General features: G+C 37.3%; 1 protein-coding gene across 2 annotated transcripts in view; it reads left to right on the top strand.

Moving 5' to 3' along the window:
• Positions 1 to 25,438, top strand: part of LOC146001330 (golgin subfamily A member 2-like) — a 56,628-nt gene that overhangs the window by 5,276 nt on the left and 25,914 nt on the right. Inside the window, exons 3-9 of one of the 2 annotated variants that reach the window (XM_083138647.1) lie at positions 1,933 to 2,613; positions 13,413 to 13,608; positions 14,324 to 14,489; positions 17,264 to 17,405; positions 17,895 to 18,089; positions 21,073 to 21,276; positions 23,067 to 23,285. In XM_083138647.1, the coding sequence (XP_082994773.1) occupies positions 1,933 to 2,613; positions 13,413 to 13,608; positions 14,324 to 14,489; positions 17,264 to 17,405; positions 17,895 to 18,089; positions 21,073 to 21,276; positions 23,067 to 23,285 (1,803 nt within the window). The remainder of the gene's footprint in view (positions 1 to 1,932; positions 2,614 to 13,412; positions 13,609 to 14,323; positions 14,490 to 17,263; positions 17,406 to 17,894; positions 18,090 to 21,072; positions 21,277 to 23,066; positions 23,286 to 25,438) is intronic. The other variant, XM_083138653.1, reaches the window with a different exon arrangement.

The raw sequence follows: 25,438 nt of genomic DNA, 5'->3' as shown, positions 1-25,438 counted from the left end.
GTGAGACACTGAAATCAATATTAGATGTTATATATTATAATTATGGGACTCTCTGACATTTTTGGGTTTCTGTGTTATTTATGGAAAATTCCCCTTCCTTTTCATGCAATGTTTGTTTTAGGAAATAAATATGTTAATTAGTATTGATTAATTTAACTACTTACGTGAGTGAGTATGGAGTCTTATTAGGACAACGTTTCGGAGGTCAGACTGCCTCCTTCATCAGGTTCGTGGATGTTTCTAGGCACAGAGCATAGTGCTGCGTAAAAGAAGTGTTGAATGAGGATTTGGTTAAGGGTTAAGGTTAAAAACACGTACAAAAACTCTGCCATATTCCAACTTATAAAATCTCAGCATGTTAAAAACTTCGTAAAAATACTCCACACTTATATTAAAATAACTAAGAAAGGATCCCAAGTGGCCGTGCGAGCCCAGGCTGGTTGTGAGGCCTACTCTGGAGAGTAGCCCCCACCTCAACCAGAAGGAAAAAGCTACCTCCCCGTCTATAAACCGTCCCTCCTTTATCTCTTACGTCACCAATCCAAAGTGAATTCTCGTTCTTCTTCTACTGCTTTGATGACCTCCGAAGTAACATGGAAACCTATTTTAGCATCAGTTTTCACTGCCTTATCCCATTTTTTAAGAAAACTTATCCATCCGTCCTCTAAATTACCATCGTCTGTTGAGTTTATTGCTATTTCCCGTGCAAATATACGCGGCTTCATAAACATTCCTATTTAATTTATTATTATCTTTCCTAATGACTTCTCTTTTTACAATCTTATGCCCACTTTCAATAATATGTTCAGAGAGACCAGTTTTGGATACTCCCTCCCCGATATCCTTGTCATCTTATGCGCATGCTTTTTCAGGTCTGTTCTATGTATTCTTTGCCGCATTCGCATTCTATCCTATAGACTCCTTTTTGTTCTTCTGGGATTCTCTGCTCCTTTCCCCCCTTTTTATATTCAGTTAAATATTTTCAGTGTTCCGGGGGGCCTACTTACTACATTTTATACCATATTCTCTTACAGTTTTTTCTATTTTTTCTGATAGCCCTTTATAATAAGGGATTCCGACAAAAAAGATCCTTATTAATCAAATTCCCTACCTCAGCATCCTCCTTTACATTCCCATTAGGGTCGTTGGTGTTCTCTGTTTTTATGATCCTTTGTGCTTTTCTAGCACAGTGTGTCCCAGGTGCTGTCTTATTAATTTCTTGATTTGTATACCCTTCTAAGCCTACCCCCGTTATCCATGAAATTTCTTTTTCTATTCTTTCCTTGCATAGCCTTTCTGTCCTGATGAAAAAATTAAGGAAAACATTTGTCTTAATCCTTCCAGAGTGTTCAGATTTTTTGTTGATATACAAGTCACCAGCTAGCGGTTTATGGAAAACCCCTGTTTTTATTCCTTTATCGGTTTTTGTGATACTTAAGTCTAGAAAATTAATCTTCCCGTCGATGAGGTTTTCCCCTTGTAAAACCAATCCTTTTTTCCTGTTTTCCTAATTCGTCAAAAACAATATCAAGCTCTTTTTCTTTCCCTATTATTAAAATATCGTCGATGCACCTCCCATAGTATTTTAAACTACACCCTGTTTGCTCTAAAGCAGCTTTTTCTACAAAATGCATGAAAATGCTAGCCACAATGCCCAATATCGGGTTGCCCATTGCCAACCCCCCCTTTTTTTTGTCTAAAAATCTTATTGTTGACTATGCTCTGTGCCTAGAAACATCCACAAACCTGATGAAAGAGGCAGTTTGACCTCCGAAACGTTGTCCTAATAAGACTCCATACTCACTCACGTAAGTAGTTAAATTAATCAATATGTACTATTTAACGTATTTATTTCCTTTAAAAGTGAGTAACACGCACAAACCTACAATATTTGTCCTATATTGTTGCTGTAATATTGAATATTTCTTACAGGTGCAGGTTTTCGATACAAGTCAAGTTGCACAAGGCAATTGCACAACTGACCACGGGGACAACTTAGTTACTGAAACTGCTGCTGCTGGAGATTCCAGTGTGAATGCTCTGGATACTGAACAAAATAATTCAAGTATTGTGGCCGATAATGCATCCAGTGAAGTAAACGGTCTAGTTTTAAACAGTGACGGAGGTGATCCTCGGAGTGCTTTCCAGACACAGTGTGTTAGTAACGGATTAGAATTTAATGCCACCAGCCTTCAGAGTATAGATTCAGTGCATAGGACATCAGAAGAACCAGTCGTTACCTCAACACCATTCGAAACTGACCTGCAAAAGAGGGAGTTTCTATTTTCACCCGTGATAGAATCCAGTGAATCGTGTAGTGAAAGACAAAATGGATCTTTAGCCTCACAGTTTCCGTATACCCAAGAAGTTTCCGGAAGTGATTGTGATGTATCTGGTAATGTGAAAAAGATAAATCGTTCAAATACAGAGAGCCTTCGTCAACTTTCATCACAAATTAATGGTCTAATTAACGATTCTGTAACATTGGTTGTCCCAGGTGCAGGAATGCCAGCAGAGGTTGCCGAACTCGAATCTAGAAATCAGGAGCTGGCTGCCTTTTTGGAGTCCGAGAAGCAGAAAAATGAACAACTGACGATACAGTTGAAGGATTGTGTAAGTAACACCTATCATCCAACTCCTACAGATCAAAATTTTACAATTAAAATGAAATCGACGGATGTGCTTGTAAAACATTTTAGTGTGGAGCAGGCGCGGCCCGTCCATAATTTTCCTGGGGGTTCACCAAAATTATGCAAAGTGGACTTACCTAAACCTTTCGAGACACTACACGCTTTGGTTCGTAGAGATAGTTCTGGGAAAATTATCAAATTTTGGCCGGTAGATTACTGACAAAGTTGATTTGCTTTATGTTCAGATAACAGTGACAGCACCAAGGACTGTGTGTGTAGGGGGCGATCATTTTAATTTAAGATTTTCGTATGGTATTGTATTTAGGGCTATCTCAGAATTCAGAAAATATTCTCGCCTCAATTTTGCTTCTTCCACTCTTGCCAACTCTTTTCTGGTCCCACCACTGTCAAATAGACTGTATTATTGGAACTGGATCCTGAACCTACAGTTAAAAAATACAAATCTCTGCCTGCTAAAATGAGTATGTATCAGTAATCGAACCCAAGACCCCTTGATTACAAGATAATTCTTATATAACTATTCGAAAGGATATCGCTAAATCAAAGCGATTAGATTCTATTCTATGCAATATGTTAACTTCTCGCACAGCAACAACTACACTCCTTCCAATACACAATCCACCTCACTTCACTCAACGTATCACTATGCCATATATATTTCAATCACCAGCCGTGCACTTCAAAACAAACTAACAAGTATGAAGACAATGACACGTAACAAAGTTAAATGCACGCGTCCCTTCGAACACCCTCTCGCGCTAGAGTATAACTGATCGCACGAAACCCAAACAACTTTTTGGTCGTCTTCTGACGTAAGTGTGAAATGCCTTCATTGTTAGGTTAGGCTTGAATAAATAGCAAATATTACATTTTTGGTCAAGCACGGTAAGCCCCGAAAATTGCAGTGTATATATTCTAAGACAAATAAACCTAAAAAGCCTAACATGTCAACGAAAGCATTTAGTCTGACGTAAGAAGACACAAAGGTTGTTTAAGTCTTGTCCGATGAGCGACCACTCGCCCTCGCGCTATTTTTGACTTTTCGGCTCCTTCCACCTGAAGTGTTTCCATCTTAAAGATGAAAACTCTGAATGTGTAGGCAAGTTGTTTTCTATCATATTTATCTTATTTGGCCCATCATCTTTACTTCTAGCTTTCGTTCGGGGTCACCTCTACATTTATATTACACCCTCTTCATTAATCTAATAAGTCTTGTAAAATATAAAAATACAAAGAGAATGCCAAATGAATTCAATTGAAACACATAGTGCAACACTGGAAGAGAGAAGAGCGTGATTCACTCCAGCTCGCTGGTGATCCTACGAACTGCGCATGTCCGTTTTGACGAGACGGCCTTCCTCCAGTCTCAGACTGCATGTATTTTCGCCATATGTACGCGTCGAGCTTCTGCTAGCCGTCCTAAGCTTTTAGCATGATAGGGATTGCCTTGCGGAGGTTCAGCAGAGACTTTGCACGAAACGGAACTAGAGGGGAGCTGAGTGGCTCTGGCCCGCGGTTTCTTCTTCTCACTAAGAGAATTTGCCACTCTACGCTTATGAACATCTCAGTTATTGTTTATTTTGTATATTACTGGGGGTTCACTGCACATTTGCGCTATACAGCCAACCACGCCTGGTGTGGAGTTGTTTTTGTAATTTGTAAGGGTGGCATGTTCCTGAGATGTATTTGTTCCTAATTTTATTGAAAGACTATTTAAAGCAAGGTTCTTTGTTAGGGCATATTTGACCATTTTCTATAAACTAGAGAAATTGGAGCGAATATACAATAACGGACCCCTCCCTGATTTTTGTAATATTTCGCATACTCGCTAATTGATGCCTCCTAATCATGAATTTGAAGTTAAAATTTGGGGGTCACGCGTAGAAATTGCAAAATAAGGGGATCCATGATCGCAACCGACAATTCACAAGTGCTCATTATTTATCTCAAGATTTTGTGTTTTGAATACTTAAGGAACGAAATATATATTCCTGACATTACTACGACCCCAAATTTTAACTATGCTTGCCTAACCTAACCTTACCTTACCGTGAATGGTTCGTGGGGCTAGCCGTGAATGGTTTTGCACCTATGCAATAAGTGCCTACTTGTTCTTCCTTTCTCCTGTTGTTTGTAACTCTTTTTCTTTTCTTGTCTCCTTTCTAGCTTTCAATCTTATTTTCTCAGTTTGAGTTTGTTATAACACCATTAAGCCTTGTTTCCATGATATGAAAAACTCAATATGCTGACCAAGGCAGAAAATTTATATTATTTTAAAACATAAACTAAGCGTAACGTTTAGTTTAACCTTCTAACTTTAACTAACCTTCTAGCAAGGTCTTCTTAAGACTCTGTACCCAGTACAAATGAAACAAGGTACAAAACAGGAAGATATATATAAACAAAAATCACTCCCCTCCAGACACAAGATTATTAGAAAGTTGTTTTCTCTCTATAGTCATTTTCACGTTCAGAAGACACAATGGGCTCTTATGGACAATGCTTTTCTTATGGGAAAATACAAGCACGCTGTTGTGAAATTTCTGGATTTACAATTTTAGCTTAAGTAAAATCGGTACCTGCAGTTTTGCAGGAAATTTTGTAGAGAATACGATGGTGAACACAAAAAACTGGTAACTTGCTTACATATTTTTAGATAAATTAAAAATGCAAATTTTGTGTGAAAACAAAATTTTTACATTGTTTTTATTCCTAATGTTGAAACATGCCGTAAAATTGAAGCATTCATTATGAAAAAAAATTGACACTGTTTTTTAATTGTCATAGGTGATGGTGGCGCTCAGAATTTATCAATACTTCAAAGCATATTCGCATTATAAAATATTCAAATAAAGTATGTGGAGATTTTTTATATTCGTGCAGTAGAAAATGTCGTCGCTGGCCATTTTTTGTTCTGTAATTCCAAGTAAAAACTTCCAGCGACAAAGTTGTGGAGAAAATAATGAAATTATTTTTTATATCCACTCAAAGGTTCCCAGAAATATTACTTCCATGCATTTGGAGTTTCTTTTTAACCCGAACCGTGCGCGAAGTAAGGAGACGTTGTCTGGCCATCTTGAGCTGACTCGCCTCAGCATTCCGGTTAATCACCACCAAGTTTTCGAGTTGTTATTTTATTTCCATTCAGTAAAAATATTAACTTCATGCAGTTTGTTATAATAGAATTGCAATTACTTAAATTTAATAATTGACAATTATTTCCAATGCTGCTGTTCTGAGCAATGTTAGTGCTGTCGCTAATACACCTTGTTTTTGTTTACATTACTGTCGACATTAATACTGAAATGAAGATCACCTTTCAGTTTCCAATGTACACATAAATTCATAGACACCATATTAACCTTTGAAAGGTTTTCCAACACGTGACAAAATATGGGGCTTCAAGATAGAAATATAACATGCCTTGCTTGAGTCATTGAGGTCTTATCAGTTCAAGTGTGCCATAACTCATTTGTTTGTTTGGGTTGCAACTTGAATCTAACCCATGTGTCAGGATCCCCTTACTTGAGTGAGAGATCTGCTTTGGTCTGTTATGACTTTTTTCCTTTCTCGAAAAAGTGTTTTCAGTTGTGTGAGCGCTCGGTGATTTTTACTTTTTTAAGTTATTCCTGAAGTGTCATTGTTATAGACAATGTGTCTTTATTTCGTGCATTACACTCGCGCGTGTAGTGATCGCAGTGGATCGTAGGAAAAAGGGTAACTGTCACGTTCACAGTTTAATATTAATAATTACATATAATTATCATTATATATACAAAATATGTAACACCTTCATTGTGAAGGAAGCTCATCATTTCCCGGCGACATAAGCTAGTGCTCGCTGTATTGGCAACACTATGCGGTTTCTCCATAAGCGCCGTTGTGTCTTCTGAACGTGAAAACGACTTTAGAACATTCCAGCAGGTGGCCTTCCCTTGTCAACTGTCATTTTGATAAATATTTCCATTCATCTGAAAAGTGGTTGGATTTTTTTATCTCGCACTCTTTTTCCTTATCCTTTCCTCCTTCATTCCTCTTCTTTCTTTTCTCCTCTTTCGCTCTTGTCCTTTCCACTCTTTCTAACACCTTCGTCCATTCTTTGTTTATCTTCAGTCCCCCATTCCAGTTCATTGTCTTCTTCTCCTTACTTCTCTATTTCCTTGGCCTCCTTCCATTTTCTTACTGTACCTGCCGCAAAATTAGTTTGGTATTGAGAGCTGAAGGAACACGCGTCACGGTGTTGCCATATCATGCGGTACAGTACGCCCTGCAGCCGTCTGACGCTGTGTCGAGGAAAACGTGTTATGAAAAGGAACAACAATGATGAAATGTGTTATTGTTTTTCGAGGAAAATGGAATAACAATGATGACAACAATGATGAATGTGTTATTGTTTTTTCTATTCATTTCCATCTTCCTTACAACATGAACGAATTAATGAAACGAGCATTGTTTACAGGTTACCTTTTCAATCCATTCTGTACATACACTTTCAATAATCATTTCTTTCCAAAGTCGCCGTTAAAGTCTGCCCGTCTTTCAATTATACCGCAACTGAAGTGCACAAAGTCCAGTTGGTGGGGCGTCTGACTTTCACGCGTGAGACCCGCGGTGGTTTGTGGAACTTTTTCAAATATCCCGAGTGGCTTCGGGGTCGACTCAGCCCAAAAGAGTACCTGGGGCAAACCTGTGGTAAAGGCGGTTGGTGAACCACATCACCGCATCACCTCCATAATATGGCCTAGGTCGAGGTCCAGAATGTGTGGAGCTCTACCTCCACATCTCCATATGCCTCCATACTTTATTTTGGGTCTATTATTTTTGTTTGGTGTGAGAATCCCAGAAAATTTATGACTGTCCTTAAAGATGTTTCCTCACCTTGAAAAAATGCCGAATCTTTCAACGAAACGCGCAGTTTCCCAACAGTGGGATGATCTTTCCTCCTATAATAAGAGTAAATATGGCGAGAATAGCATCTTGCTGAAAAGTATCTAAATTTGTCACGCGTTTACTGATATTCCTATTCTTTCCTGGGGTTTCCAATTTTGAAGCCTCACATTTATTTATTTATTTCTACCACATTACATTTTTCTTTCCCTATGGTAACAATAGTGTTCTTAGACATGCCGACAGCAGCAGCAGTCCTGTCCAGAACTGTGTTTACATAAATGATTCGACCCCCCATTGTTTTTCTCTTGCTCAAATTATTTGCGCTCAGAACAAACCATCTCCCGCGTTTGTCCTTTGAGAAGAATTTCTTTCTCTTATAGTGCATGGCCTCTTTGGTACATTGTCATCTCGAGTATTGCCTCCCGTGCTTGACATTCTTCACACAAGCACATGACACACTCAAGCAGAACACAGAAAATTATTTACAAAAAATAACACACTAAAACAACACGCTATATACAACAAAGAACTCTAAATTCAATAAACACTAAACAAACGGACTGGTTAAAATATCACAACGCAACAAACAAACAACATGTCCTCTCCCAACAACATGAAATCTGATCCCAGGAAGAATCGCCCGATAAGCGGCAACACCGAGAAAAACGTTTTCTGTTGCTAGGTAACCAGGGCCTGGGTGAAGTACTGGGAAGATTTTGATTGGCTTGCATGCCAGCAACCCACCCTCCCGCAGTGACGTAGACCCGATTTCAACACGTGGTTCTCAAGTGTCAATACCAAACTAATTTTGCGGCAGGTATAGTACTCTCTTCTCCCTTCCTATCTGCTTAGCCTCATCCCACTCTATGTCATGTCCTGTTTCTCTCGTGTGTTTAAATATCGCATTTCTCTCTCTTTTAAGTCGTACATCATCCCTATGTTGTTTCAACCTGTCTTTTAGTCTCTTTTTTGTTTCTCCTATGTACACACACTGACATTCTTTACACTTCACTTTGTAGATAATCCCATCCTCTTCCTCTTCTCTGTTTTCCTTTTTCTTGTTTGCATTCTTCGCAATTCTGAAGAATACCCCTGCTGTACACTTCTTCTTATGCCAAGCAGTTTCAATTTCTTGTCCTCTCTTCCTTTTCATCAACATATCTAGGTAGCTTATCTTGTCCTTTTCTTCTATTTTGAGTTCCAACAATATCCCTCCTTCTTCATCTTCTATTTCTTTGGCAAATTTGTCGAGCTGCCTCTTCGTTCCCTTCCATATGCCAAAACAATCGTCCACATATCTACAAAACAGAATTATTTTGACACCTTCCTTTTCGACCACTTTCTTTTCCCATTCATTCATAACCAATTCAGCCAGTGCTGGGCTTAGGCTAGAGCCTATATTCAGTCCTTCGCTCATTAACATTATTTTATCCCCCATTTTACATTAACCATATTTCCAGTGCCTTCACTACCCTTTCACTATCCCATTCTCCTATAATTTCTTCTCCCATTTTTTTTTAACCTTTCACTGCTACCGGCGAGTAATAATGCACTCATATGCTACGGATGACTATACTTGCCCAACTAGTTTGCTATTTTTAGATTGGCGTCAGCACAATGCAGGTTCAAATTTGTTGATCACTGATAGCTACTGCCATCTTGGGAGGTACAAAGCAACTATGTTCATGTATATTGAAACCTCTAAGCTCTACTACGGGCGAGTATCCTGGTCCTAAAGATTAGCCTATGTTTTTTGAGTTGTGGAATTGCCATGCGAGTTTGTGAAACTTGTTGATAACTACTGCCATTTATAGTGAGAATGGTCGTTGTTTTGTATACTTCGCACATTTAGTCGTGCAAAGTACGAGTGCTCTTACCAATGCTGAAATTGCCGAATTTATTATAAATGACGAAAGTAATGAGTCAGACAATGATTTACATGGTGAATCAGATGAGAACAGTGATATTGATGATCCTGATACACCTGTTGCTGTTACACAGGTTACGAAAAAGAGAAAGACAAGGGACTTGAAATGGGACAATGCTAATTTTGTACCTACTGTGCACAACTTCTATGATACCCAATTGTGGAGTTACGCTACATGCAAATCTTTCAACACCACTGAATTTTTTATGCTCTTTTTTACTGCTGCTTTTGTAGAAAGGTTAGTTGAAGAAACAAACTGATATTTTGTGTGTGTCAGCAAATGTAACAATAAAAGCAAAATCACGATTGACCAAGTGGAAGGATGTAACAATGGACGAAATGTATGCATTTTTTGCTGCATTCATGCTGATGTCAAGGGTGAAGAAACTTTCGATTAGTGAATACTGGTCTAGTGATAGTGTGATTCAAACTCCTATTTTTAGCAAAATTATGGCACGTGATCGTTTTCTTCTATCTTACGTTTGCTACACTTTTGTGACAATGAACAACAAATTCCCGGCGATAGACTTTTCAAAATTTGGTTTGTCTATGACCATATAAGAGATACTTTCAAGGAAGTGTTTGTGCCCTTCAGAAATGTGTGTATTGATGAAAGTTTGATGTTCTTCAAAGGAAGATTTTCTTTCAAACTTTATATCCCTTCAAAAAGACATCGTTTTGGCATCAATTTTTTTCTGCTGTGTGATTGTGAGACTGGTTACGTGGTTGACTTGTTAGTTTACACTGGTAGCTCAACAGAAACTCTAGACATCGTAGAACAGTTAGGTGTGTCAGCAAAAATTGTAAAGCCACTAATGCAGCCTTTCTTTGACAAAGGGATTGATAATTGGTACACAAGTCCTACCCTGTGCAAATGGCTTCATGAACATAAAACAAATAGTTGTGGGACCGTGAAGACAAACAAAAAAGGAATGCCACAGCTAGAAGAAAAATTGAAAAGAGGAGAAACTCAATCTAAGGCTATGAAAGAAATGATGGCTTTGAAATGATGTGATAAGAGGTAAGTACGCATGTTGACAACACTGCATACCAATGAAATGGCAGATACTGGTAAAGTGGACATTACTACGAAGGAGCCAATAAAGAAGCCAAATTGCGTAGTTCATTATAAGTACATGGGTGCCGTTGATAGAAATGATAGGATGCTGAGTTGAGTGGAATGCGTAAGGAAAACAGTAAAGTGGTACAAAAAGTTGTTTCTTTCATTTCTTGTATATAAGTGTACTAAATACTCATGCTCTGTTCCAAAAGTCTACAGGGAAAAAATACCAATGGCTACATATCAACTGAATTTGATGAAGGAAATGTTAGAAGTATTCCATCATGAAAAGAAAAACCAGGGTCACGGCAGGCTTGCTGATGATTCCCCACTTTGCCTTACTGAAAGACATTTTTTATTGACATTAGTTCCAGCTACAGAAAAGAAGAAATAACCTACCAGAAAATGTCATATGTGTGCCAATTCGACTATAGAACCCAAGAAGAGAAAAGAGTCTTGTTATATGTGCCAAAAATGTAATGTCGCACTTTGTGTAGTACCGTGCTTTGAAAAATACCACACCATGAGAAACTACTAACATTATGTGTATATTATGTGTATATTATGTGTATATTAGATAAATGTTAATTTGTTTCCCAACAAACTTTAGTTCTTACGAAAATATTTACATGTTTATATAGTTACGTATGTGTATTATGTGTGTAATTTTTTTGGTGATAAATAATAATATGTACAACTTTTTAGCAGTTTTTGTTTGTTGAAACACACTAAAATCGTTAAAATTGAAAGGGAAAAATGGTACAAATTAAACTGTTAAAGTGTAAAAAGTAGTTAGCACAGCATGGTATTACAATTGAGAAAGTCTGTAGCAGTGAAAGGGTTAACAATGTCCAAAACGTGTCCTCTCTTGATATCTTGGGAACATATTTTTTACATCTAAGCTAAACATTGTCGTCTTCATCTCATTCAACTTAAGTCCTTTTATGAGGTCCACCACTCGTTCACTGTTCCTCACTGCTCTGCTTTCTTGCTGTGTTACTAACACTTCAATAACTTTCGTTCAATTCTTTTCCAAGGGTTCCAAAATATTGTTTCTGCAGTCCATTATTGGTTTCAACTTTCTCTCCTCTTTGTGTATCTTTGGAAAGCCTTTCAAACTTGGTAGTCTTCCTGTCTCTTTTATGCACTTCTTGAATCCACTCCTCCTAGAGCCTTGTATGACTCTCTTATAGTTTGTTCTTCTTCTGTTCCACAAATCTCCTCATATCTGTTCTCTTTTAGGTCTTCATACTTCCTCTCGTGCCATTCTCTTTCCATCACCACAATGGCTCCTCCTTTATCTGCCTGCTCTACCACCACATCACTTCTTGTCTTGATTTTCTTCAGGCTTTCCCTTTCTTTTTGACTCAAATTATCTACTTTTCCCTGCTTTTCCATTTCGTTCTTCAGTATGGCTGCTGTTCTCCTTCTAATCTTGTCTCTTTCTGGTTCTTCTTTTATATGGAGCACTGCTTCTTCAATGTCAGATATAACTTCTTCATAGTCTACATTTCTTTCTTTAACTTTGAAACCTCTTCCTAGTTTTAAAAAAGCTTCCTCTTCTTTTGATAGGTCTACATTCCCTATCACCACAACTCTTGTGCTTATTTTCCTTCTTGATCGTTTCTTCTCTGTTTTCCCTCTCATTTTTTGATTTTACTCTTTTATGGCTGAAAAGCAGCAGTTTTTTTTTTACTAGGTTGGCGGCAGTGCTGGTGTGTCCAATACGATTGGTATCATAATTATGATTATTTTGGCATCAGCATTGTGGGAAGAAATGGATTTTGTAATTAAGTAATTATCTTACATGAACATGAGTATTTTAAAGCAATGTAGTACGTTGATACACTAGAGTTCCAATTAACAACTATATTTTGTAGTTTGTAAAAATTGTGTACTACTTTAAATTGTTTCAGTTTCCATTTATTGCATTAGTATTGGTGAGTATCAGGATGTGTATTTGTATCGGCTAAGCTGTAATTTATTCAGAAAATACAACATGTATATTCTGCTTTTTTTAAAGATAAGCAAGGAAATGTGTACAATGCAGAAAGTCAAACATAAAGGCAGGAAGAAATTGGAACCAAAGAATATACATGTGTTATGCAAGAGAATATAAGGCCACAATGTTAATTTAGATTCCACCATGTTGAGTTTTGAGATTTTAGATTTCCAATTTGAACTGGACAATTGTTTACATCAATGGTTCTTCACCTGTTGCCCTCAGCCTCCAAGTGATGTCAAGCCCTCTAAGGGTGTCTGTGAAGGCTGCTTGAAGATATGTTACAAGTTTCCAAAGGTTCATGAAAAATACAGTATGAATTATTGCAAACACTTTTTTTTTGTTGGGGGGGGGATAGAAGCAAGAAATGACTATTTTTTAAATCATGTTCATTAAAAATTATTCAAAATCCACTATTATAGATTAGATTGAACATATCTAGGTCATCAATAAGCGAACATAGATTTATGGTGTAATTATTTTCATGTAATTGAATATGAATACTGGGATAAATTGTATGGTGTTATTGTTACTAGTGCTCGAAGTGTGGGGGATGACATCCACCCAATTTAGAAAATTTCCACCTACTGCATTGTCTCCATGTTGATCCTATCCCCAAATTTGAAGAGGGTGCATTAGAAATGAAAGGTTAAGTACTGTTGGTTTACACCATTTCTTTAGATTTAAGCACCATGTGTTTGCATTATTTCCTTCAATACACATAGATTTGGTTTAATATGTATTTTTTATTGTTATTAGGCACCATAACAATTTGTATTAATATAAATGTTGAAGTTTTACTAACTGTTGGAAACATTAATGATATTATGTTATGGAAATTGATATTTTGGCAGTTTCTTATTCTTTGAATATTATGCACAGCAATCTCAGGTTACTCGACTTCAGGGAGAGTCGGAACAGCTGAAGAAGGACGTAGAAGCAAAAGTAGTACGAGAAGTTGGCCCTCTCCAGGATCAGTTGCAGATTCATGTACAAACTGTTGGTATCCTAGTTGGAGAAAAGACTGAACTTCAAGCTTCTCTATCAAAAAGCCAGCAGCTTGCTAAGCAGAAAGCAGGTAATCTGCCATGTAGTTTTTTTCTTCTTTGTTCTTTAATTTATAGAATAATGAACATAAGAAATTGGTAGATATCAGAATCACTTTTAGTGAAAGTACATTCATCTCGTAATCATTTAATGGTGTTTATTAGGCTCTAAAAAAGGAAACAAAATATATGTACTGATAGGGTGAAACTCATACGAAAAGAAATATAATATGTAAAATGTAAATTTACATACTTACATTTATCTTGATTTAAAACTCAATAAGTTTTACAGGCAAGAATAGCAAACATTTTGTTTAGAAAAATATACAAAATACTAATCATGTTAAACCATAAATAGTGTTAATATCATTAAACTGTAAATAAACTTGGCAGCTGATATTTTGCAAACTATCATTTAATAAATTGCCAGAAATCAGCTACAAGGACTATAAGAAATATTTTAAGTTACAATTATAGATTACATCCAGAATGTTTTATTTTCAGTGAAATAAAAACGTTATCTACATGTATGGTGCCAAAAACCATGCAAGCAATTTTAAGCATGTTTTATAAAAAGAATTTTAAAAAATCGATTTAAATAAATAGATCATCAAAAATGATTTTTTAAATGAAAATCATGATTTTTATCCACCCTGTTAGCAGAACACTTGGCTGATCTGTAATCAATTTGCACAATGGCTATGAATTTGCAACTTATATAAAGTTTTTTTTCCCCTTGTGGAACAGGTGAGGTTGAGGAGCTACAAGGCCGATTGAAAGCCTCCCGACACAGAGTCTCTGACCTAGAGAAGGAGTTAGCATCTGCTGCAGCATCTAGGGAGGAATTTGAAAAATCCAGTAAGGCTTTTGGAAAGGAAGTTGACAAATTAAAACTAGATCTCTACAAAAAGAGGTAAGTGACCAAAGTTCCTTCCTTGTACAATCAATGTTTGAGATATACAGTCAATTCTCTGTAAATCCTGATTTCACCTTGTCTTCTGATGGAAATAATTTTTGTTTGAAGTATTTTATCCTTTCATGATGGATGCTGTAAACGCTGTTTAAAATTAATTACGTGAAATTTAGAAATTTTGCACTTCCTTATTTTATCCTTGCCCTTGATGCCAGTTGTAAGGTTAATATTTTTATGAATTATCAGTGAAAACATAAGTGGTAAGTAGAGTGAGGGGAAGGAAGGTATGCTATTCCCCCAATGATCGATAAAAATGGATTGTGTACTTGTATATCATAGAATTATACAATAGAAACCATCAAATAATTTCAAGGTAATATCTCACATGCCAAAAGGTATAGATGTACCATAATGCTCAAATATTTGTTTGATATTAAATTTAGATCCAAGAATGCATTTTAGGCTGACTTAAATGCATTCCTGTGGATATGTAGATTTAAATTTTAAAAGTAGATAAATTAGGAGATGTTCCTGTAAATTACCTAATTTGTGAGTTTACCTAAATCACAACATATTTGTGTATGCTCCAGTTTCTCAAGGTGTTGAAATTGTCATATTACATAAGAACTTCGTAGGAATTGGGAAACAAGTTTTATTTCCTAACCTATTTTCCCTACTTTTATTCTATTTTAATGTAGTCTTACAGTTTATTAACTTCAGTGTTTTATTACTATCAGTCTTGAATTGTAGTCTTATTGGTGACATGAGGCATGAAGCATCTCTTTTATTATTACTGCTATGGGATAAATTATATTTGCTGTCGAAGTGTGTTTTTATGTCCACTTTCTGCTCAGTTAGGCTAATTGGGACTAGACCTACAGTTTAAAGTGCAGTATGAAGCATTGTGCAATGTGCCTCCACTGGAGATCGAAACTGAACCCCTTGGTTACAAGGTGATAACATTACCACTTTTTTTGTTCCATGTATTTGTTGCAATTTGAGCACGATTATGATTATTGGATGCCTTATTTTGTGTTGATGCTTATTCAGGATAAGCTTCAAAGTAATAATGTGAATTCTAGTTTTTTTGACTTTTAACCACTGTTATTTAAAAGATATTTACCTACGTTTCGGAGGCTGAATCTGCCTCCGTCTTCAGGGTAGCGTGTAGTCTGTTAGATCATATACATGTTTGCCTTGGAGGATTCTTGGTGGCCTAGGCTCCATCCCATCTGTCGGTCACAAGGACCTCTATATACAAAGTTGCCAGGTAGGATTATCAGTGGCCCAGGCTCCACTTCTTCAGATGACCATGCCAAGGTCACGATCAAGGCTTCGTGTAGCACTGTTAGGTTTCCACCTTGATCCCCGGGGACTGGACCGGCCCGGATTGCATGTTGACGTAAAGCGGGGTTGGTGTGCAATGTGTATGAATAGTCTATAGAGACTATGTGTGTGGAGGGATAGTGTCCGAATTGTGTACCCTGGTTCGGTTGTTGTTTATGATTTTTGAACTTTGTATTTTTGTACAATTTGTTCACTATTTTTTTAGTGTTTATGTTGTGTTCTGTGGGTAAATGTATGACATGTGGATGCATTGGTATAGTGCTGCCATCTATTGTTTTTTGAAAAAGTTTCTGACTAATGGTGTCCATATTGGTCTGATTTCTAGGCTGGGTTGGCTGATTGGTTCTGTTGTTGTTGTCATATGCGATGCTTCCTTGAATTTTCTGTTGTAGCCATTTTCTTCCCTGTTTATTATCTGTGTTTTATCCCATTGTGTTCCTGTGGCTGTTTTCCCAGGCGTGGGTCACTAGTTTGGATCTTTCAAAGTATCCCAGCCTGAGGTTTGTTTTGTGTTCCCCCACTCTCGCTTCAAGTGTCCTGCGTGTTTCCCCAATGTATTCCATCCTGCATTCACATGGGATGCTGTAGATTACGTTTTTTGTTTTTATATCGGGTGTGTGGGGTCTAGTGTGGATCAGGTTGGATTGGAGTGTGTTCCTGGAGCGGAATGTAGTTCTGATGTTATATTTCTTGGTTATTTTTTGGATTCTTTCGGATATTCCTTTTATGTATGGTGTGGGGATTGTGGCCAGTGGTTTTTCTTTTGGAAGTGGCTCTGTTGTTTCTTCTGTCCATATTATGGGGTTTATTATTTTGTGTGGGTAGTTATTGGTTTTGAGATCTTTGTAGAGTGATTTCTTTTCATTGGTAAGGCCCTGTTCGGTTTTACATATGGTTTTTGCTCGGTGCACGAGTGTTTTTACTATGCTAGTTTTTATGGATTTGGGACCTGAAGACGGAGGCAGATTCAGCCTCCGAAACATAGGTAACTCTCTTTTAAATAACAGTTGTTAAAAGTCCAAAAAACTAGAATGAATAAATCACCACTGATTGGCTATAATAATGTGAAATTTGAAGTAAACTTTTGAATGATTGTATATATTGTATTTTGAATATGGTGCTTACACGAATGTAGAGATAAAAAAAATCTATAGAGCATAAGGGATTTAGAGGAAGCCTTACATAAAGTCTGTTGAAGGCATAGATAAATAATTGTGTATATTGAGTAAATTTCGGTGTTTTACTCAAATGTGTGCAACTTGTGTAATCTTTTTGAATATGTATTTTGGATATGCAGCATAATTAATTTAAAGATTCTAACTTATTTTTGTAAACATGAATGGAAATAGTTGTCATGTGAGTGCTGTATTTTAGACAAATTTGGCTGAGCATAGAAGTGTATAATTAAAATAATGTTGTCATTTTAGTAAGAGAGTAGATGAGTTGGAGGAAGAAATGTCAGAGCTAAAGGAGAAATTAAACCACAAGTCCACAGAATGCATCAGTCTGCATCAGCAGCTACAAGAGAAGGAATCTCAGTTGTCCCTTGTTCAGCTGAGAGTACAACAGGTAAGCTGTGCACTTAAGTTGCATGTGAAGGTGAAGCTTCCGGACGTCCATGTCTTTCAGCCAATACCAATAAAAATACCTTTTCATCTGTTCCATGCCATTGCTTGAATATAAAATGGTAGTGTGACCCAGATGCTGTAACCTCAGTTAACGAAAACAGTGGTCTTTCAAATTGAATCAGAAAAAAACAATACAATTTGCAATGCTGAAACTCAAAACATCTCTTGTGTAGTATTAAAACTGCGTTTACCGCAACCACCATTCAAAATTGCATAAATCTACACTGGATCGGTAAAATTGTGTATAAATTGCTACAATATTCAGGAATCGATAAGAGTATTGGCATCTATATCAGTTCAAAATGGTATGGGCTCACATGTAACGTCTTCCTGTTCTTTACCTGGTTTTCATATAACAATGTAATTATGCTTTTCTAATACATCAAATTATAATATAGCATAATTTTAAAATTTAATTTTGCTTTTGCAGCTCAGCTCCACAGATAATCCCGAATATCAAAGTGAGTTGGAGAATTTGCTCCAGGAGAAGATATCCCTTGAGCAAAAGGTAGGAGAATTGCACCAGACACTAATGTCCGTTGGTATGGAGAGGGATCAGGCCAGTCAGCAGTACCAGCAGTATGTGCAGCAACTCAACAGCCAGCTTCAGAACTTGGCAACAAAGGTAATGAATTCTCTTACTCTTCTGGTGTAGTGTCCCTTTCAGAATAAGAAAAAAATAGGGAATGGGGAAGATTAAAAGGATGTTAATGAACCATTCAGTTCCTCAGAAATTTTATGTTGAATCAGTTGAAAACTTGTATTAGTAAATTTTTATCTGCATTTTAATGGTATTTGAACAAAATTCATGTAGGCCCATTAGTGCAGACTTGTAATCAATATCATCTCACTTCCCTATTTAAAAGACTGCAGTTATTTTATTAGTTTTATTATGCTTATTGCCATTTTATTTATTTACTAAATTTTGTGTGTGGAAAAATGAAAAAAAAACAAGAGTCAACTGTTTTTCACCCATGTACTAGTAAAATATTTAGAGAACAGGGTAAATAACATTAAGATGGCACCACTGTAAAGTAAGCTTTGTGGCAAAGCTGTTCCTACATTGTGTTATAAAAAACAGTGCATAATATGCATTATGTAAAATCTACTTCTGTACAAATCTGAAATCTCTGCCTTGCTCCTCTTAGTAATGTATTGTATTTGGTGACAACATTGGTAATGTTCTAACTTCTAAAAGCATGTGCCACTGATTTAAGTTTGTGGTGTCAATTAGTTTTGTTTCAAATATAGATTTGAAAGGTGCAAGTAAAACTATTCATTTTAGATTTTGTGAGAAATGGAACTCTTTCTGAGTTGGCAACACTTTAGACCACATTATATGCTTTGTTTTCCCCCTTCACATGATTTCATTCTTGCCACAACAGAACATAATATCTTGTTTGATTTTCAAAATATACATGCCTAAAACTTACAGTGAAAGGAACAGAACAAAATGTTACAAAAGTAACACAGTCATAAATTTCAATGCTATTAATATCTTTGATTCTGATTTTAGTGAATTCAAATTTTATCTTTGCATCAAATAACAATTTATGTACTCTGCTTGCATGAATATATACTTGAGCTTCAAGTTAAAAGAGTTTCCTGGTCACAAGCACAATGCTTTGTTTAACCTTTTGAGTCCCAAGTATCTCGATCGAGATACCCAAAAGTAAGCCTCACGGTCCCAAGTATCTCGATCGAGATACCCAAAAGTAAGCCCCACGGTCCCAAGTATCTCGATCGAGATACCCTGTGTCAAGGTCGTAGTTTTTACGTTATAACTTTTCTATTTTTGGCTAGAATTTCGATGTTTTTTTATATTGTTCCTAACACATGTATTTAACAGAAATGTTTTTTTGCAATTTTTTTTGTCTTCATGAAAATGGAGGGGAAAAGGCAGGAAAAGGGACTTCTCTTTTGCGTCTGTTTTCAAGGTCAAATTTTTGCCAACAAAGGAAGACTGGCTTTGTTGTTCTAAAGCAATGCTTTTCACTCCCTCCTGTTAACTGCATTCGAAGGAAGCTTGTTTATCAGTATCGGATGTCAAAATGAAAGTTTTCCGTGAGAGCGCAAGCAGGAGGTGGTGGGTGGGGGGAGGGGGAAGACTGGTTGTTGAATCTGCGTTGTGAGAATGGAATTTTGAAGCGTGCTGAAGGAGACCTTTGTTTGTGAGCACAAGTGTTCCACAAGGTAGAACATAGGTTACCCTGCATTGTCTAAAAATAGAATGTCAAGCAGCTGCAAGAATCGGCGTTCATTTTTCACTGCGTTCTAGCTTTTCGTCCGTGAATGTTGTGCGTAGGTGTCGTTTTGTGCCCAAGTGCGAGGACATTTTTTGGGTGAAGTGACAATTTTTTAAAATAATTTTTGGGGGTTTTCTCCCTTCCCCCTCCATATATACGCCAAATTTGCATAAATTTTGCATTTTGACATTTTTTTTCGGGGAGCGGCGGGAAACAATTTTTTTTAAGAAAAGTATTTTTGAGGGTATTTCCCCCCTTTTCCCCTCCATATGTATGCCGAATGTGCATAAATTATATATCGTCTGAATCTGTGATTCATTCTGCGTACAACGGTATATCTTTCATAACTCTAGGGCATTTAGTTTCTGAGCTATAGTCATTTCAAGGTACTGCTGCATTTTGAAGCTTGAATCAGTGGCCCATTCCTTTTGGGGGTACAACTCAAGTTACATTGGTCATACGACAATGATGCAAATATTTTTCTGTTTCTTACATGCCAGCGATAATTTCTATGTGCATTTTGAACTTTTCATATCCTTTTTTTCGGGGGCGCGGGTAAGGGTCGAAACCCATTTTTAAAGAAAAGTATTTTCAGGGGATTTCCCCCCTTTCCCCCTCCATATATACGCCGAATGTGCATAAATTATATATCGTCTAAATCTGTGATTCATTCTGCGTACAATGATATATCTGTCATATCTCTAGGGCATTTAGTTTCTGAGCTATAGTCATTTCAAGGTACCGCTGCATTTTGAAGCTTGAATCAGTGGCCATTCCTTTTGGGGGTACAACTGAAGTTACATTGGTCATATAATAATAATGCAAATATTTTTGTGTTCCTTACATGTCAGCGATCATTTCCATGTGCATGTCGACACTGTCATGTACTTTTTTCTTAAGGGGGTGTGGGTGAACCAAATTTTTTCCCCGAAATTTTGGAATTTTGATAGCCCCCTCCCCCCCGCCACATATACGCCAAATTTGCATAAATTTTATATAGTCTGAATCTCTGGTTCATTCCGCATACAACGGTATATCACTCATCTCTCTAGGGCAATTAGTCTCCGATCTACACTCATTTAATTGAAACTCTGCATTTTGCTCAAAATCGGCTCGGGACCGAGAGGCTTACATGTGAAAATGGCCTTGGGACTCGAAAGGTTAAATAAAATAAAATTAACACTACTTAAGTTTTTTTTACATTAAATTTTGATCTTATAGTAAATACTGTACTGAATAAGAATATGCAGAATTTATTCAGTGCCTGTGGCATTCAAGTCGTAAATTTTTATGGCAAAAATTGTCTCTGATGGTTACAAGAGTAATGGTGAACATGCCAATATTTGTTATTTTTTGTATTAGTTGCAGACTGTAACAGAAGAGAATGAAAAACTGTCATCGAGGGAACAGTCTTTTGTCAAGCATGTGGAGGAACTTGAGAAACAGTTGCAGATGCGACAAGAATTAACGGCACCTTCTCCATCAGAGGACGTTTCAGAATTGGAAGAAAGGTTGCAAGGTTTGGAAAATTTGAAGAAGTGTTTGGAAGAAAAGTTAGAAGCTCAGGTAGTGTATTGTTTGTGTAATGCATTTGTTTTTTTGGTTGTGTTTTTCAAGGGTGCACATCAAAAATGCTGCTGCATTGAATTGTCTAGATCTATAGAAGTGTTTACATAGGGAGGAAAAATTAATTTGTTACTGAGAAACTATTCAGTTTTCGTGGTTTGGTGTGGTAAATGTGGTGAGAGTATTATGTAGGGAAAGTTCAGTTTGCCATCGCTTTGGTGTGAAATATCCCAAAGACTATGGAACAAAAACAAGATACAGACAGGAAATATAAAATATGCTGATTTCAATTGTAAATGTCCTTTATTTAGTATATTGTAGCATTAAAAAAGCTTAGGAGGAGGACATTACATAAATTAAGCTGAACTTTCAGTGTCAAATCCACCTGCCTTTTCTTTGGTTATAATTATTCTTAATTTTGCCTACTGCATGTTGATTTGTTAGTTTTTTGCAGTTGTTTCATTAGATTGATGCATAGCGTATACTTAATAAATGTATAATTTGCTTTTGACTTGATTTTTGTATTTGTTGTTAAAGGTATTTTCTACTGTTATGGCGGCCGATCCTTTTCTGGCAAGGGAAGTGGGGAGCGGGGAAGCGAACAATACGGCACAATAAGAAACGCAGCAGCCAGTAGAACGAGGTTCACGTATTTCTTCTTCGCACCACGTCGTGTCTCTCGGTAGCACTGCTGCTGTCTGGTTGGTCTGCGGCATAATCCCCACTCCCCTTGCCAGAACTAGGGCCAGCCGCCGTAAGAGTGGAAAAGACCTGTAGTGTATTAAGCACCAGACTCTTCCATTTTCTTCTTTGATATCCAATTACATAAAATGTAATTCCTTTCTTCCTTTTATTTGCCTGATTTATATTACATCCCCCTCTCGCCCTTCTCCTGCAACAAGCGATCTTGACTTTCAGAATAGGGGGGGGGGGACATGCAAAAATGTTGTTAACATGCATTTCAGTCCATCCAAACAGGGTTTACACTTTCCTGGAAAACCCGTAAGTCCAGATAATCAGCCTGAGTAAAAAGTCAGGGAATTTTGAAAACATTAAAAAACATGGAAAAAAAAGTTTGTTTGGCAGATATACTGTTCAAAACTTTTTTATATTTTTTCTTCATTTATTTTGAAGTAAAACTCCGTGATTCAACAACCTTTTGAGTGCCATAGTCCTGCAGAGCAGAGTTTCACTGGGCAACTTGTGGTCAGGGCATTGTCTTCCAGTGCTGCTGTTTTCTGGCTTTTCAGAAAGAAGTCTACCACTATTCCTTTCAAGTAGTTTGCCAATTGTCCTCTCGATGCTGGCTCAACCTGTGACAGTTTGCACCAGAAGACATTTGGCTACATGTGAGCTCATTTATTATAAGAGCATTGAATAAACTTTATTCTCTCGAACAGCAAGTGTGGTTAACAATTAATACTTCATTATTAGCGGAGGTGTAAGGTCAATCTCTTCTATGTAGAGTAGCGAGCTCTGGCTCTTGCTGTGTCGTGCATATATGTTTGTGATTGTTCCTTCGTCCATCTCCTCATCTCATCACCATTCACCCTTTTCTTGGCGATTAGTCAAAAGTGGTAGAAAAGTTAATTAAGTAAATGAATCAAAAGCAATTCTTTATTACCATGTTAAAACATCATAGAATGGTGCGGAACTTTATTTCAAATTGCCTGGAAAGCCTTGAAAAGTCATTGTTGAAATGAGTGGTAACCCTACCAGAGCAACAGTTACGATTTGAAGAATATTCTTTCAAGCATATTATGATCCTTGTGATGTCTTGTTGCTATTAGGTGGAGGAATGCACTCAGTTAGCGGAGGATCTTTCACTTAAAGAGGCAAGGCTGGATGAACTGGAGGCGATGGTAGAGAGGCTACAGACTGACCAACCAGATAGGGATCGACTGATTGCAGCCATGGAAAGTGACAAAGTAGCTGCTGCCCGAGCGGTTGGTCAGAACCAGCACCTTAAGCAACAGCTTGAAGAGCTCCAGCAAGGATTCATAAAAATGGTATCAGTTAATTTTTTTCCTAACTGTTTGAACAAAAAGTGACTTACAAGTGGATATTGTTGCAACTGATCTCACTACTTTTCTTGGTCCGTACATTAACGTATTACATCTTTGTTTTCTTTGCTCTTTAGATCCAAGTTGACACTAATTGTCTTTGCCATTTTGGGTTCCTAGGAATAAAAATTCCCACTGAGAGGTGAAAAAAATATTACCAAAGTTTGTTCCCTTGGCATCCTGCATGTTAGAAATATCTGATTTACTCAAACAAGTTACACATGTTGTGTTTTTTTTCATATTTCTGTTTAATATTTGATCTGCATGTACATATATTGAAGATTAAAATTCCTGCATGAAAAAAGATTTTGATCCAGTAAGCCTGAAATGTTTTCTGTTGATAGATCCCATCACATTTCCTATTGAATCAGTAGATTGATTCCCCTCAAGCATTTAACTTTTAGATGCCTGACCTCTCGTGTGCCTGTATTCTCGTTGACTCTGGTCCTTTTCAAACTTGCTGCAAAGTACAAAAAAAAATCATAACTAGAACCAATTTTCGTAGACAGATGAAATTGTTTTTGTTTTCTAAAAGACAGGACTTTTAGTGAAGGTAAAATTTATACGTTGTGCCTCCCAATAGTTAGTGTTAATTTGAAGAAGAAGAAAAAAGTTGAGTAAATGAAAGAAATGTAGTATGTAACGGTAGTACGTTCCTACAACCTTGCAAAATTTTTTCGAAATCAGACTGATACTGCTTCAGAAGAAAATAATAACAATATATGAAGTGGCAGTGTTGCCAGCTTCTGGACAACATCTGTGGCAGTGTTGCCAGCTTTGAGACAATGTCTGAAGTTTCGCTTCTAGCAACGGCCGTATGGATGCTGGATGGACCAAATTTGAAGGGAAGCATGACAGAAGCCAACACTATGAGGATATGTAATGCAACTTTGACAAAACAAACCGGAAATTATGGGGTTTGGATATGTTGTGTAATTGCAGAAAATTTCGAACTTTGGGCCTTTGCCCATGCTTCCCCCCTGGTCCCTTAATTGTCAGAGGTAAAAAAGGTAAAGTGTTCCCCTGTGCATAGCACCACGCCATGAAGGCGTATAGGGGGTGTGAGGGTAACGCCCCACACTTTCTTGATCCGGTCGTGAGTGGGGGTGGTGATCAGCATCACGCCCCTGACCGCCTTTACCCCCCAGGGTTTCCCCCAGGTACCCATGTTATTCGACGCTGGGTAGGCGCTGGGGCCGCTTCCACCGTTAGAAAAGTTCCCGGATTTGAACCGGCCGGGGATCGAACCCGGGACCTTGAGCATGGTAGTCAGACGCGTTACCGACTGAGCCACCGCGGCCCATCCTTAATTGTCAGATGTTACTTAAAATGTTAATATTTGCTCATTCTTACATTTAGAATTTAAATTGTTCAAAAAGATGCAGTGGTTGGGAAGTACAGTCAACTCTCGATTCAACGACCTTTCACAGTTCCCGGGAAAAGGGTCGTTATTAGAATGTGCACCAATTTTCAGCTTAAAGGGAGCTGAAACGGACACAAAGATGCCTAGGAGATGCTAACACCATTTATCCTGGTAGTTATACAACCTGTTATGCACAGGATGCGTGTTGTGAGAAGGAAAATAGAACATGAAAAAGTTTTCACAAAAGAGAATTTAAAATAATGTTACTTTGTTTCAATTGTGCTCAGTCGTTGCTTTTCCAGGAAATTCTTACATTTCTAGTTCATGAGAAACCCGTTTCCACTGAGACCTATGGAAAGGAAAACAATCTCTCGCTTATTGCAAGCGAAACTCGAAGAATCTTGACACCAGTCAGACTGGTGCCAGCAAAAGTCGGGAGATAATCGGGCAGAATGAATGTTGGATTTTATACGGGTTTACTGGAGCATTGTCTGTTACAAGATTAACTGGTAAGATTAGATCTCTCGGGAGAAACAACACAACCTCTCTAGGTACCAGACAAAAAAAATAAAGGCAGGGCTGTAATTTTCGTTCTGGTTCGGCTGTGTAAAATACATCGTAAAAAAAAAGTCACTTTTCTTTGCTTCAACCAACTTCATTCACCCTCCTTCCCCATTTAAGGGAGCAGTCCAAACACCTTCCTTGACTTGCATTGTAATCCAGCGTGAAAAAGGAA

Source organism: Lepisma saccharinum, chromosome 1 (genome assembly GCF_977018435.1).
Source record: "Lepisma saccharinum chromosome 1, izLepSacc3.1, whole genome shotgun sequence".
Classification (NCBI taxonomy): Eukaryota; Metazoa; Arthropoda; class Insecta; order Zygentoma; family Lepismatidae; genus Lepisma; species Lepisma saccharinum.
The sequence above is the reverse complement of the archived record's forward strand: the minus strand, read 5'-3'. Positions and strand labels throughout refer to the sequence as shown.